General features: G+C 45.0%; 1 protein-coding gene across 1 annotated transcript in view; it reads right to left on the bottom strand.

Moving 5' to 3' along the window:
• PTBP3 (polypyrimidine tract binding protein 3) overlaps positions 1–12576 on the bottom strand; it is a 627347-nt gene that overhangs the window by 100558 nt on the left and 514213 nt on the right. The window contains exon 9 of the mRNA XM_086962058.1: positions 6561–6594. Within this exon, the coding sequence (XP_086818184.1) occupies positions 6561–6594 (34 nt within the window). The remainder of the gene's footprint in view (positions 1–6560; positions 6595–12576) is intronic.

Genomic DNA, 12576 nt, shown 5'->3' with positions numbered 1-12576 from the left:
CGGTGGTTGATGCGGGGGTTCAGGTGAAGCTGCTCAGGCCCATAGTGCGGTGCGCTGATTCTGCTCCTGCAACAGGATCGATGCATCAATTCTGCTTACAGCAGACAGGAGATGCGTCAATTTCACTGTATTTTGTATCAGTGAAGCAGGAGCAGGGGTAGCAACTGATTTTCCTGAGTCTTAACAGGTGGCAAGCCAACAAGCCATTGGAGCACACTTGGCTGGGAAGACAGAGTCCAGCTTTCCATCTCTTTCAGAGAGCAGCAGGCAGCACAAGAGAAAAACAGGCCACCAGTCAAACAAGGAGTCCTTTAAGCAGCAAACAAGTTTGTTCCTATGACAGAGTTTCAGTTGTAGATCCAGAAGTGTCCGATTTGGTGTGGTCAGAGACCCAGCACTTCTACCCAATTGTGCCTTTGAACTGGGGGTGACTTCAAAGAAGGGTCTTTGAAGTGCACAAGTACTGTGTCATCTCAGCTTTGCCCCAGATGACCTGCGGGGGTAATCAGCCCTTTGAATAGGGTCAGTGTCAGTCCCTCCCATTCTTTCCTACCCAGGAAGAGTAATAGGAATGCAGATGTATCTAGATGGGTACACACCTAGCCTTCCTGTGTTGGTGACTGTCTAGAGGGAATACACAACGTGTAGCTGTTATCTACCCCAGACATGTATTGGAGACAGGCTGCAAGACACACAGAGCTGTAAGTGCAGAGAAATGTCCACTTTCTAAAAGTGCCATTTCTAAAACTGTATTGTTAAATCCAACTTCACCAGTAAGGTGGATTTATCAATACCATTTCAAAGTTATAAAACAAACCAACTACTCCTTTCTAATCCGGAATTAAACTTAAAAGGGTATTAAGGAATTCCCAATGTTAACCTAAGAGAGGAGCAGGCCTCACAGAAGGGAAAAACAAATTTAGCTGTGTGTCACTACCAGGACATGCAAAACATAAAAGTACATGTCCTACCTTTTACTTACACAGCACCCTGCCCTTAGGGCTATCTAGGGCCTATGTTAGGGATGAAGCGTGTAAAAATATGGGAGTTTAAGGCTTAGCAAGTAGTTTTAAATGACAAGTTGAAGTGGCAGTAAACTACAGACACAGGTACAGCAACAGCAGGCCTGATACGTTTGAAAAGCTACTTATGTGCGTGGCACATTCGGCACTGCAGGCCCACTAGTAGCATCTAGGTTACAGGCCCTTGGTATATGATATACTACTTTACAAGTGGCTTGCATGTAAACTAGATCTGCCAATTGTGTATATCCCTGTGTCACCAGGTTTAGGTGAGAAGCACATGAATTTTAGCACTGATTAGCAGTGGTAAAGTGCTCAGAGTCCTGAGGCAGGCAAAAATAATCTGCAAAAAAAGGAGGCAAGCAGGCAAAAAGACTGGGGAAAGACCACCCTAAGGCTGACAGGTCTAACAACTGTTGAGAAACTTGCTCAAGGCCTTGCTATGTTCAACTGTTGGGTATTACACAGATGTGCTAGGGTGGACCCTTTTTCCAGGGTGCAATGCCCAATTCTCAGTCCCCGAGATATCAGAGTTCAGGTAGTATGAACTATTCATTCTTGGGGTTGTTTGAATACTCCCTCCTGGGCCTTGTGGGCCAGGATGGCTCAACCTTTGTCCCGGTGCCTCCAATTGTTTCCGGATATTCTCTAGCATTTCGTAGGCCCATGCGTGTGCACCGCTTTTGGCCAGTTGCCAAACTGTAGTGCAAACAATTTGCGGCCTAGCTTCAGGTTTTTTTTAAATGTGGATGTTTGGCACCTGCATTGCATACACAGTATCTGCCTAGGATACTAATGGGACAGGACAAAGCTTAATTTTATACTGTCTTCTCATGAATGTAACAAAAACACTCATTGGTATACAGTTTCTACTAAACATTGTAAGCAAATCAAATACATTTAAAATACAGTATAAAGCTAAGAATTACACAAAAAATGGTATCTATTTTACACAGCCTTCCACTGGCTGCCAGTGGAGTACAGAATGGCATAGAAATGTGTTTGCATTTTACTTAAATGCTTTGAATGTATCCCCATCTGGATGTAGCATCCAACTGATGGAATGTTTATAAGCTAAATAAAGACTGATAACAGTGAGGGTTGGAAGATGGATACCATTGACCTTGCTGCTGGTAAAAACTGTCAGACCCAATCAGACAGGAAACAGACATGAAAGACTTCAAAAGGAACTTTAAGAACCATTTCTTCTAAAATCCCAGCCAAATTGATAACACTTCGAGGCAGATTGTCATACGTGTCTTAATAAGATGGCACTTCTTATAATTATTGTATATTCTTTTATTCAGACTACAATGATTTGTACATCAATGTTGATCACTTCATAATGTGACTTAATATACATTTAAACATCAACTTGGGGTGACATCATATTTTCTATATGCAATTCATTGATGTTTGACCCCTTTTCTATTTCGTGCATCTTAAAGGGGCCTCACAACATAGAATGAACATGGGACCAATAACCACGGTATTGTTCTGTTTTATTAGATTAGCGGCTTATACATATTAGCCAAATTGAGTTACTTTCTCTTAATGGACCTTTCTGATCTATCTTGGTACGATTCGACCTCAGATGTAAGAATATTGTTGACAGGATTCGGTTTTTGCAATACTCTGAAAAAAATTCAACATCTGGATATAGGACACTTTTGTAAATACTTCATTATGAATCACCTTCTGTGCATTACTATGTGCTTCATTCAACACTCTTAACAGTCTATTGTCGTGTTGCTAGGTTTCCTGTAGCGAATAATACTTAATTTGATGGAGCTTGTGGCATTCTCCATTTCTTTTTGTTGCCCTCCCTTCAAATGTCTGCTATGTTGTGTGTATTTGTAAAGTGCACTATCACCCACGACGGTATCCTGCTACTTTGGTACAAACCACAATTTTGATACCCTAAGGAACCAGCAGGGTGGCTTCTTACACTTTTCTTAAAAGCAGATCTTTGCTAAAACATCTTGGTAGCCAGTGTTGGTCTCATCCGGCCTCCAAACTGGTTCCAGTATCATTGTAACCCCTATGGAGGTGGATGTCTCACAGAGGTAGTTGCTTTTCTTTGTGGCCTACCTCAGTGAAAACTAAACTAGCTCAAGACTGGCCAGAAACTGGCCAATTTGTAAAAAACTAGCTTCCCTCTGCCTTTGCACAATTGACCTTCCTGCAAGGTGACCGCTGGTTGTTCCTTCTCAGGCTGGGCCTCCGGTTTCGTTTTGACCTCGTATGCTCTGCCATTTCCCCATGTTGAGATCTGGCCTCTGGCTGCAGTTTGTCAATTCTTCCCTTCTTATTCTTTTATTTCATGATTAAAAAGTATAGACTTACCCAAAAGGCCTTGATTAAGGGTTACATAACATAAAACATTGAGTGCAAAAGTCCAACTTGATGGTACAATACATGTAAGCATCCTCAACTGACTTGGTGTTCCTGGCAGAAATTCTTTGTTCCACCTCCTACACCCCATTGCTTTCCAAAGGCACTCAGAGTTCCTCTCAACTTCAGCTCAAAGTGAGGGAACCGTGGAAGTTTCCCACCATCCAGAGGTTATATCAAATCTCTTTATTTGGCCTAGTCTAAACTGGGTTCTCTTTTGTGGTTCAGAATTTGAGCCCCTTGTGGGCCCACATTGGAACCGCGTAGTTTGACTAGTAACTCACTAATGTGCTTTACTTTACCTCAGATTTGTCACAGGCAGTTCCTTACTGTTCCTTTAACTTCAAGGGTCCGTCGAGATGTAGTTAGGTATGCCTCCACCAGGATCATACTTGGTGCTGCTGAGTGCAGGGGGTGCTGTCAGTGACTTGGCATAACTTTAGAAAGTTGGCAATCATTTTCTTTCATTTTGCTACCTTTCTAGCTTAGACATTACTTTAAGTAAATGCTGGGATTTGGAAAATCATTCTTGCCACCTCCCTTGTCAGGAATGATTGGCTGGCATCTATAGTGCTCCTTCTGCAAAGCCAAAGTAAGATCTTTTAGCTTTCTTTTTTTTAAACCAAAAACATTGAAGTCAAATCAGGAATTACTTGGACTATACTTGCAAGAGAGCCTAATAGTGGCACAGGAGTTTAAAAAATGGGGATGACTTGAAACTGTTAGTAGCCATGCAGTGGAGAAGTGTGGCTCACCGGTTAGAGGTGGCAGACCCAGAAGCAGAGGTCGGCCCGGGACCAGGGTTCAATTCCCGACGCGGCAGGGTACGGAACAAATGTCAGCGGGCTCGATAAATCTCGCCTCGGTGCCTCTCTAACCATGGGTCCCACGCTGCAACTCTGGGCAATAGCTTGCTTAATCTCCACAATGGCCCCCTCGCTGCCGGGGATGCCTGGCTTCACCTTGGGGATGCCCAATAGGGACCATCTCACAGGGAAAGCCAGGACGGGTTCCCCAGCGGTACACAGCGCCAAGAGACCCCAGGGTGAACGTGTGCTCTACAAATTCATACTAACATAACATGCAGAACTCACAGCTTGAACCCATAAAGGATTATCCGATTCTCATGAGAGAAGGGTCGCCTAGAACTAGGGGGTCAAATAGTAGAACAGAAACCCTTGTAATAAATTACTGTGCCATCCATTTAACTTGTTGAAGTCTCCTCAGCTAAAGGCTTTCAAATAAAGAAGTACCTCTAGTCTTAATCCAAAAACAACTTTTAGAACAGGTTTGAGGCAAAGCTTTAGCAGTACGTACCAAAAGACCCTGAGCATCAGTAAGCTGTGGCGGTTATGATGGTGTATGCATGCGTTAGCTGGATATCATGTTTCATGCACGCTCACAGATGTAACCTGACAGTACATCTGTAAGCAGTGTGTTGAACAGGTAGAAGATAAATGAGAATCAATCATTCGGGCAGTGTTTTACTCCAGTTTTTGCATCCATGTTTCCCCATTTTGAGGTATTCGTACAGACCGGTACAATGAATCCTGCTAAGTGGTACGCCACGAAGAAATTATCAAAAAAGTTGTGACGTTATTTGGCAATCTCTGTAGGGGTTCCTTTTCATTTTGTAATAACAGCCCATAAATGGAATCATAACCAGAACATGGCCCTCAAGACCAAGCTTCTGCTTGCTGTGTGCGAAGCTAATGGTAATGTTTGGTCTGACACTCTGGTATCAGGAGAGAGCATCTAATATACTAAGAGAGACCAGAAATAAAAAAAAAATGGATGTCCTTTTAGAAACTATAGAAACCAAAGACCAGTGATCCTTCAGGGAAACTTCTCACAGCAATTGATATTCTTGAAAATCAATGGCATTTCCATTTCTCTGATTTGTTTAATAAAGTACAGGATCATAAGCTGGAAGAACACCATCCACTTCAAAGTGTGTTAGAAGTAAATCATCCACATCGAACATCTTTTGAAGAGGTGCTCAACACAATATAATCCAAAACAAAGAAAAGTGCCAGGCCTGTACACAATTCCTGCTTATATAAGTGAGAGGTTCAAGAGATCAGGGATTTATATATATTCCAAGATCACCCAATTTTAAGAAGAGGCTAATATGGTGCATAGCCGAAATTGTCCATATAGCGGGCTGATCCACAAGAAGCACCTCCCACCAACTGGCCATTTCAGGACCAAATAATCCTCGCAAATACACTTCATTTCTAGGCAAGTCTTTTGTGATGAGGTGCAGTGCAGTGACTAGCCAGGCCTGATGTGATGTATAGTATGACTGGAATTAGAATGCCAAAGATGCGTGAACATGGACTCCAAGATCTGCCACCAACAAGCATTAGATACAAGGAAAGAAGCTCCCATAAAAATAGATGACTGAAGGAAGCACTTGCCTGCTCTGCAGTGATCTACACCTGCCATAGGTAAGGAGTCACTGTCACTTCCTTCCAATGCATTTGTGGCACATGGGCAAAAATGGTAACCTTTCCACTTTCAAGCTACAGAAATCTGGCACTCATAACTCCTCAACCACCATCAAAACCACAAACTAGAACATGTGCTTGCTCCGTATTATTCTTGTTAACCATGTTTACGAATAGAAGTGGTTCGTTAGCATTGGGTTAAAACTTGCAGATACCAAAACTATCATCTTTAGTTAGCTGAGCTACCTAGTTTTGCTCTATTCTTAACAACAATTATCAACCTTTTTTCAACTTAAGCCCCAAAAACGTTTCAGGACACAACGGAGGAATCGTAGAGGGAGAATAGTAAACAGCATGGATAAAAGTCCAGAGGTGGGATCGGTAACTCAGAAAAATACGCAACTCTAAAAAAAAAAAATAATGTTTGTACATTCAACACAAGGAGACCGCGTTCATCATGAAGAGAAGCGAATAAACAGAACATATTTATGGTGCAACATAAAGGCAAGCCCAGGATTGGAAGTAAAAAGAGTCCCTCATAAACAAAGAGCCATCCTCTAGTCTTAAATGTTCCACAAGCCGTATTCTGAAGCACAGGCAGTGTTCTTTTGTAAAGATATTGCCAAGTTTCCTACTGAGTACAACGGTAAACCCAGTCATAGAAAAATACATTGTAATATTGAAAAAAACTTACCAAACAGGATGAACAGTGCGTGAGGTGTAATGGCCTGTCAAAAAAAGGGAAACATTAGGAAAAAGCAGTAAAATGCCCAAGGAAACAATGCACAACATTCTAGAAGACCTTCATATCAAAACATATCCGAACTTTAAACGGTGTGCAGTGTTTTTAAAGTGGATGAATGTGACATGAATGTGGGTAGAGGGAGTTGATAGTGACGAATAAGAATCCGCCTAAAATAAAAGGGAGGATGTTTTTATTAAAATATACAGCTAAGGTAAATGCCAGAAGTAAGAGCAGTAAACATATTGGAATGCATCAAGCCCACAACAGGAGAGTAAGGTACCTGGGTCAACCCCACTATCTCCCCTGCTAAAAAAACATGAAATTTAACTTGCTAACACAGCCAGCCTTCTCATCCAATTCCTCTCCATCCTAGTCAAAAACCAAAAAAAAGTGCCACGGCCCAAGATATCACCAAGGATGAAAACGCAGCTTGTACCACTCACGGTCCCTGCCAGTGCTGCTAAACTTAAGTGTCACTGGCCTGAGGCACTGCTATTAATAATAGGGTTCTGCACCAGCAAACACTGGCACAAATTATAAAATGTAAATTGATACTTGTATAACGCACTACTCACCCGCAAGGGTCTCAAGGCGCTTGTACGAATACCGCTGTGGAACCCATCCTGGGTTTCCCTGTGAGGCGTCCACTCCTGGGCACCCCCAAGGTGGAGGCCAGGCATCCTTAGCGTTGTGGGGGCCGTTGTGGAGATTAAGCAAGCTATTGCCCAGAGTTGCAGAGTGGGACTCCATGATTGGAATAGGCACTGAGGCGAGAATTATCAGGTTCATGGAATTTTGAGCCCAAGACCCGCCGAGGCGGGGAATTGAACCCTGGTCCCTGGCATTTGGATCCATGCGAATGGTTCCTTCAAGCAGCTTCCACTATTTCAGAACAACGGCCCATAGTTATCTTACTAGGATTCCAAATTAAAAAAACATTCTGAGAGCTGATCACCATTCTGTAGAAAGGTAGGATCCTTCTGCTTTGGTACCCCCACTTTTTGCCTGGCACTAAGCTGTGTTTTGACTAGTTAATTTAATTTAATTTAAAATCTTATATAGCGCGCAGCTACCCTTGGGCATAGTGTGAATGAGATCCTGCTAACCAGGACCCCAGTCTATCTGCTTTCTCCCTAAACTGTATGTTATGTACTTAGGTACACTCCAGATTGGATACTGGGGTACCCTAGTCAGTCCCTAGTATATGATACCCATGTACCCAGGGCATAGGTATCCCAGAGGCCTCCCATGGGCTGAAGCATGTATTATGCCACCGATGAGCGGCTGTGCAAAATGATACTACAGGTCTGCCATTGCAGCCTGTGTAAGTTGGTGCATGTGCCACTTACTAAAGATATAGATTACTATATCGAAGCGTCACTGCACCTAAAACCTAGAAGTCAGCCCTACAGCGGGCCTTTACAATCCTGAAGGCAGGGTGTTTGGTTTTTAAGTCAGCATGCACCCCTGCATGAGCAGCCAACCCCTGAGCCTTCAGAGTCCATTCTCCCGGGTTGTCAGTGAGGCAGCAATATACTAATATACAGGGGTATTAACTGACCGCGCTATGACCATCTTGAAAACGGCTGCAACAAACCCTATCATGTTTGGTGTCAAACAAGTTGGAATCATACCCTCACACCTCCACTCTGTCCAGGCCCTCCCCTGGGAGGGTCCCCTGAATATTCCTAACCCTTTCCTTAGGGTATCTAATGTCCTAGCTGTGAGTAGGTCCTTAGATTCGTTGTGGACAAGATTCATAACTAAAACCACTGCACTTCGACCGCCATTTGGGCCTGACAGTCTCCCTCTCAGTCTGTGCCTATGCACCATACATGATCCGTGCAGGACCTGTGGAGCATCCAAGACACCTGAAGATAGTCTCCCTTGGAGCGAAGGAGTCACTCCCCTGCATTCGCAGGCACCGAAACACTGCTGATCAGCTTGCTGATTCTGAGCTCCTACAGACTCTGAAGGGTTCAACACAGGAGGTGGGTTTCTACATCCCTCGAGACCAGAGCTGCCCTCTCACTAAGTTTGAGGTCAGAATCCCTTGTGGGGCCTGTAATACCCGAACCCCTGTGCACAGCGTACTTTTGCAAGTGCAAATGCTTGTTGGCAATTCTGCAAAATGTGTATTGGGCTCCAAGTAGCCCCAACCTCTGGCAACTTCTCCTGCAAAGATCTTGAACCACATTGCACCGTGATCTTCATGGCCTCTTGTTTGGTAAAGCTGCTTGAGGTCCTCTAGTGACTCCTGTACCTCCGGCCTGTGGGTCCAATTGAGGGTCAAAAATGCGTTACTTACCTGTAACAGCAGTTATCCAGTATTAGTGTCTTTCATGGATTCACATGCCTGAATCATTCCCCGTCGTCGAGACGGGAGCCTCCGGTACATAAAAAAGTAATGTCCTATGGACATACATAGAGAAAATAGGCCTAAGGGCCTCCCCTTAGTAGCCTTTCTTAGTCCTTATGTAAAAAGGACCAAACTCTCCTAGTCAGCCAATCAGCTCCGACCTCCCTCTAGAACCTTCCTGGGAGGAGCCTCAGTCCCTCAGATTTTCGTACGCACCCAGCTAGGTAGGCGTAATGTTGTTAGAGAGGGATGTGAGTCCTTCCCAGGGAGGCGGGAGGGTTGCATGTGAATCCATGAAAGACACCAATACTGGATAACTGCTGTTACAGGTAAGTAACGCATTTCTTATCCAGTATTAGGGGTGTCTTTCATGGATTCACATGCCTGAATCAGAATAGTTAGCAATCAGATATGCACATTTGTGATGTAAATCAGCTCTGCAGTCATGTTAGACAATGCATATATTATCACATGTAGTATCACAAGAGCAAGGAATGTGCATACCTGGATGGCGGGATGTAGGAAGGCTCACCTCACTGAAAGAGATGGCGAAGCACCGCTTGACCCGCTGCCGCATCCTTCTGCAGTTCGATATCCAGGCAGTAGTGTCTGGAGAAAGTGTGCGGTGACTTCCAGGTCGCCGCTCTGCAAATGTCCAATATTGGCACCTCCGCGAAGAGTGCTGCTGACGTGGACATCGCCCCGGTGGAATGTGCAGTGACGCGAAGAGTGCTGCTGACGTGGACATCGCCCTGGTGGAATGTGCAGTGACCTGATCAGTTAAAGGCCGTCCGGCCTGGTCATGGCAGAATGCAATCGCTGATGAGATCCCTCTTGAGATGCTTTGTTTCGTGAGGGACAGGCCCATTCTTGGTCTGCTGTATGCCACGAACAGTTGTGAAGAGCTTCTGAAGTCTTAGACTTATCTAGGTAGAACCTGAGCTATCTTTGAGATTTAAAGAATGTATAGCCCTTTTCAGCTGCGGTTGAAAGGTTCGCAAAGAAAGTGTGAAGGATTATTGGCTCATTGAGATGAAAGCCTGAAGGCACCTTTGGAACGAATTTTGGGTTCGGACTCAGCACCACGCTATCATTCCTGAACTGCATGTATGGTTCCTGAATGGACCGAGCTTGAAGCTCGCTCACTCTTCTGGATAGAAAACCATCTGTAGCTCACTGACCCTTAGTGTGGATTTTCCACGAGACATACTTTGGGTCAGCTCCGTGTACTGGTTCAAACGGATGTTTCATGAGCATGTTAAGAACCACATTGAGATGCCAGGAGGTGGCAACATCCTTACTGTCGGGAAAGATCTATATAATCGTTTCAGAACTTTCTTAATCAACCCGCTTGACCAGAGCGATGGGCTCGTTGGAATTCTTTTATAACGAGATAAGGCTGTTAAGTGTACTGTAATGGAGGAGAGGGTTATGTCCGACTGTGGCAGATGTAATAGATAAGGCAATATTTGCACCAGTGATGTGGGGAAAGGCATGTTTCCGCGGTCTACACCCCAGACACAAAAGCGCTTCCCTTTTCGGGAATATGTTTATGCGCTATCCGCACTTGCTCTGGCAAGAATGTCTACAGTCATGTGGATTATTCCGAGTGTGGAACTCTGAACTCAGGGGCCAGGCGACCAACCTGAGAGACTTCAGATCCTGATGTTGAACTGCCTTATCGTTCATAGTAAGCAGAGATAGATATTGCCGCCGGTGGATCGGCGGCTCCAGGGATAGGCGGTGGAGTTCTGTGAACCAATGTCGCCTCGGCCCAATTGGGGCTAGTAAAATCAGAATACAAGGCTCCACCAACCTTGTCTTGAGGACAATGGGAGCATCGGGAATGGTAGAAAGGCCTACGCAGAGACAGTGCGCCATGCGGTTGGAGATGCATTCCTCAGCCAATTTCCGAAGTGTGGGCATTCGGCGTTCATTCACGTCGCAATTAGATCCATTTGCGGCGTGCATTATCTGGAGAAGATGTGGCCAATGATTTGTTGGTCCAGCTCCCTGTTACAATGGTTTCTGCCTGCTGAACGCATTGGTGAGCCCATTGTTCGTCTTATTCTTGGTAGGCAGCTTGAAGGGCCAGGAAGACCGCCAGCAGTTTAGGTTGATTGATATGTAGTTTCTTCTCCATAGGAGACTACTTTCCACATTTTGTGACGACGTAGGAGTGACAAGCCTTGAGACAGATTTTTGAGAGGATATTCCCCATTGTAGGACTACGGCCATGTGAGGATTACCTTTTATGTGGTAAAATGACCCTGTGGAATGAAACCACTGCTTCGATAGCGCCTCTTGTAGAGGTCTCGTTCATAGTTGAGAGCGAGGAATCAGGAGGATACATGATCACTCTCTGATGGGAAAGCCTTTGCTGACCGTGTGTCCAGGGTTATACCTAGGAAACTGATGTAGTGAGAAGGTTTCTGGACCGATTTTCCCTGAGTGAGGATGAGATTCAAGCATTGAAAACTGAAAGCAGGCGTTGGGAGACCTGGACCGTCTTTTAAGGATGAAGCCTTGACCAGGCAGTCATTCAGATACCGAAGGACTTGGTGTCCTAGCAATGTCGCCCCCAGGGAACGGTATTTCGTGAATATGTGTGGCGCAGACTTGAGCCCGAAAGGCAGAACGCGAAACTGCAAATGTCCGGCCACTACTGCAATCGTAAGTATTTTTAGCGATTCCTGTGAAGTGGGATATGGAAGTAAACGTCCTGTTTGCAGGACCTCATGGATTGCCATGCGAAACAACTGCCTTTTTTAGGAGAGTGTTGAAGTCTCTGAAGCCCAAGGTTGGTCTCCACCTCTTATCTGTTTTCTGGATATAAAAAATGGAGCGGGAACACAAAAATCCTTTTCCCTTATGAGGAGGAGGTACTCTCGCAATAGCTCCTTTGAGGAGGAGGAACTCTCGCTATAGCTCCTTTCTACAGCATAATCCAGACGTAGATGCAGCTGTATATTTTGATATCTCGGCTGTCCGTTCCCTGAGAAGACAATTTCTCAGAAGAGGGGTGCTTGTTTCGCTATTGTCGGCGACTGAAGGCATTGCGGTCTACTCTGGCCTGAAGAGCAGGAAGATTGGAATTGATGATTTCCTTTGTGGGAAGACCTTCTTCTTCCTCCATTTGTACTAAAGGACTGGTTCATATACTGAAGAGTGTCCAAGCTCTCGCATTGTCTGCCTCGTTAACTATTCGTGCCAATAGTGACTGGCCCTCATATGGGCTGTCCACAAACGTTGTTTGCACCTCAGGGCGGAAAGGGCCCTCCTTGGATCCGCAAGACTGCTGCTCCAGTCAACTGGCCGAACCCTGTCATAGCGATATTCTTCGTGCAGTCTATAGTTTAACGCCGATGCTTCACCATCTAGCGGATTCCACTTTACTTCCTCTTCGGATGAGTCTGGCAATTCCGACTGGTATGGGGCCAGTGTGCCCACAATTGTCCATGCTAGCGTACCAAGAGCGCTAGAACGTTCACCGAGGAAAACCTGTTCCTAAGGTTGTCCCCTCTTAAACCCTCCTTATCAGGAGGAGGTGACATCTGGGCCGAAGGATCCCCAGAGTTTTTCTAGGCCGCCCGTGTCACTACAGAG

The sequence above is a fragment of the Lissotriton vulgaris genome, chromosome 3_1 (assembly GCF_964263255.1).
Source record: "Lissotriton vulgaris chromosome 3_1, aLisVul1.2, whole genome shotgun sequence".
Lineage (NCBI taxonomy): Eukaryota > Metazoa > Chordata > Amphibia > Caudata > Salamandridae > Lissotriton > Lissotriton vulgaris.
Note: the sequence above shows the minus strand (reverse complement) of the source record. Positions and strands in the feature narration are given on the sequence as shown.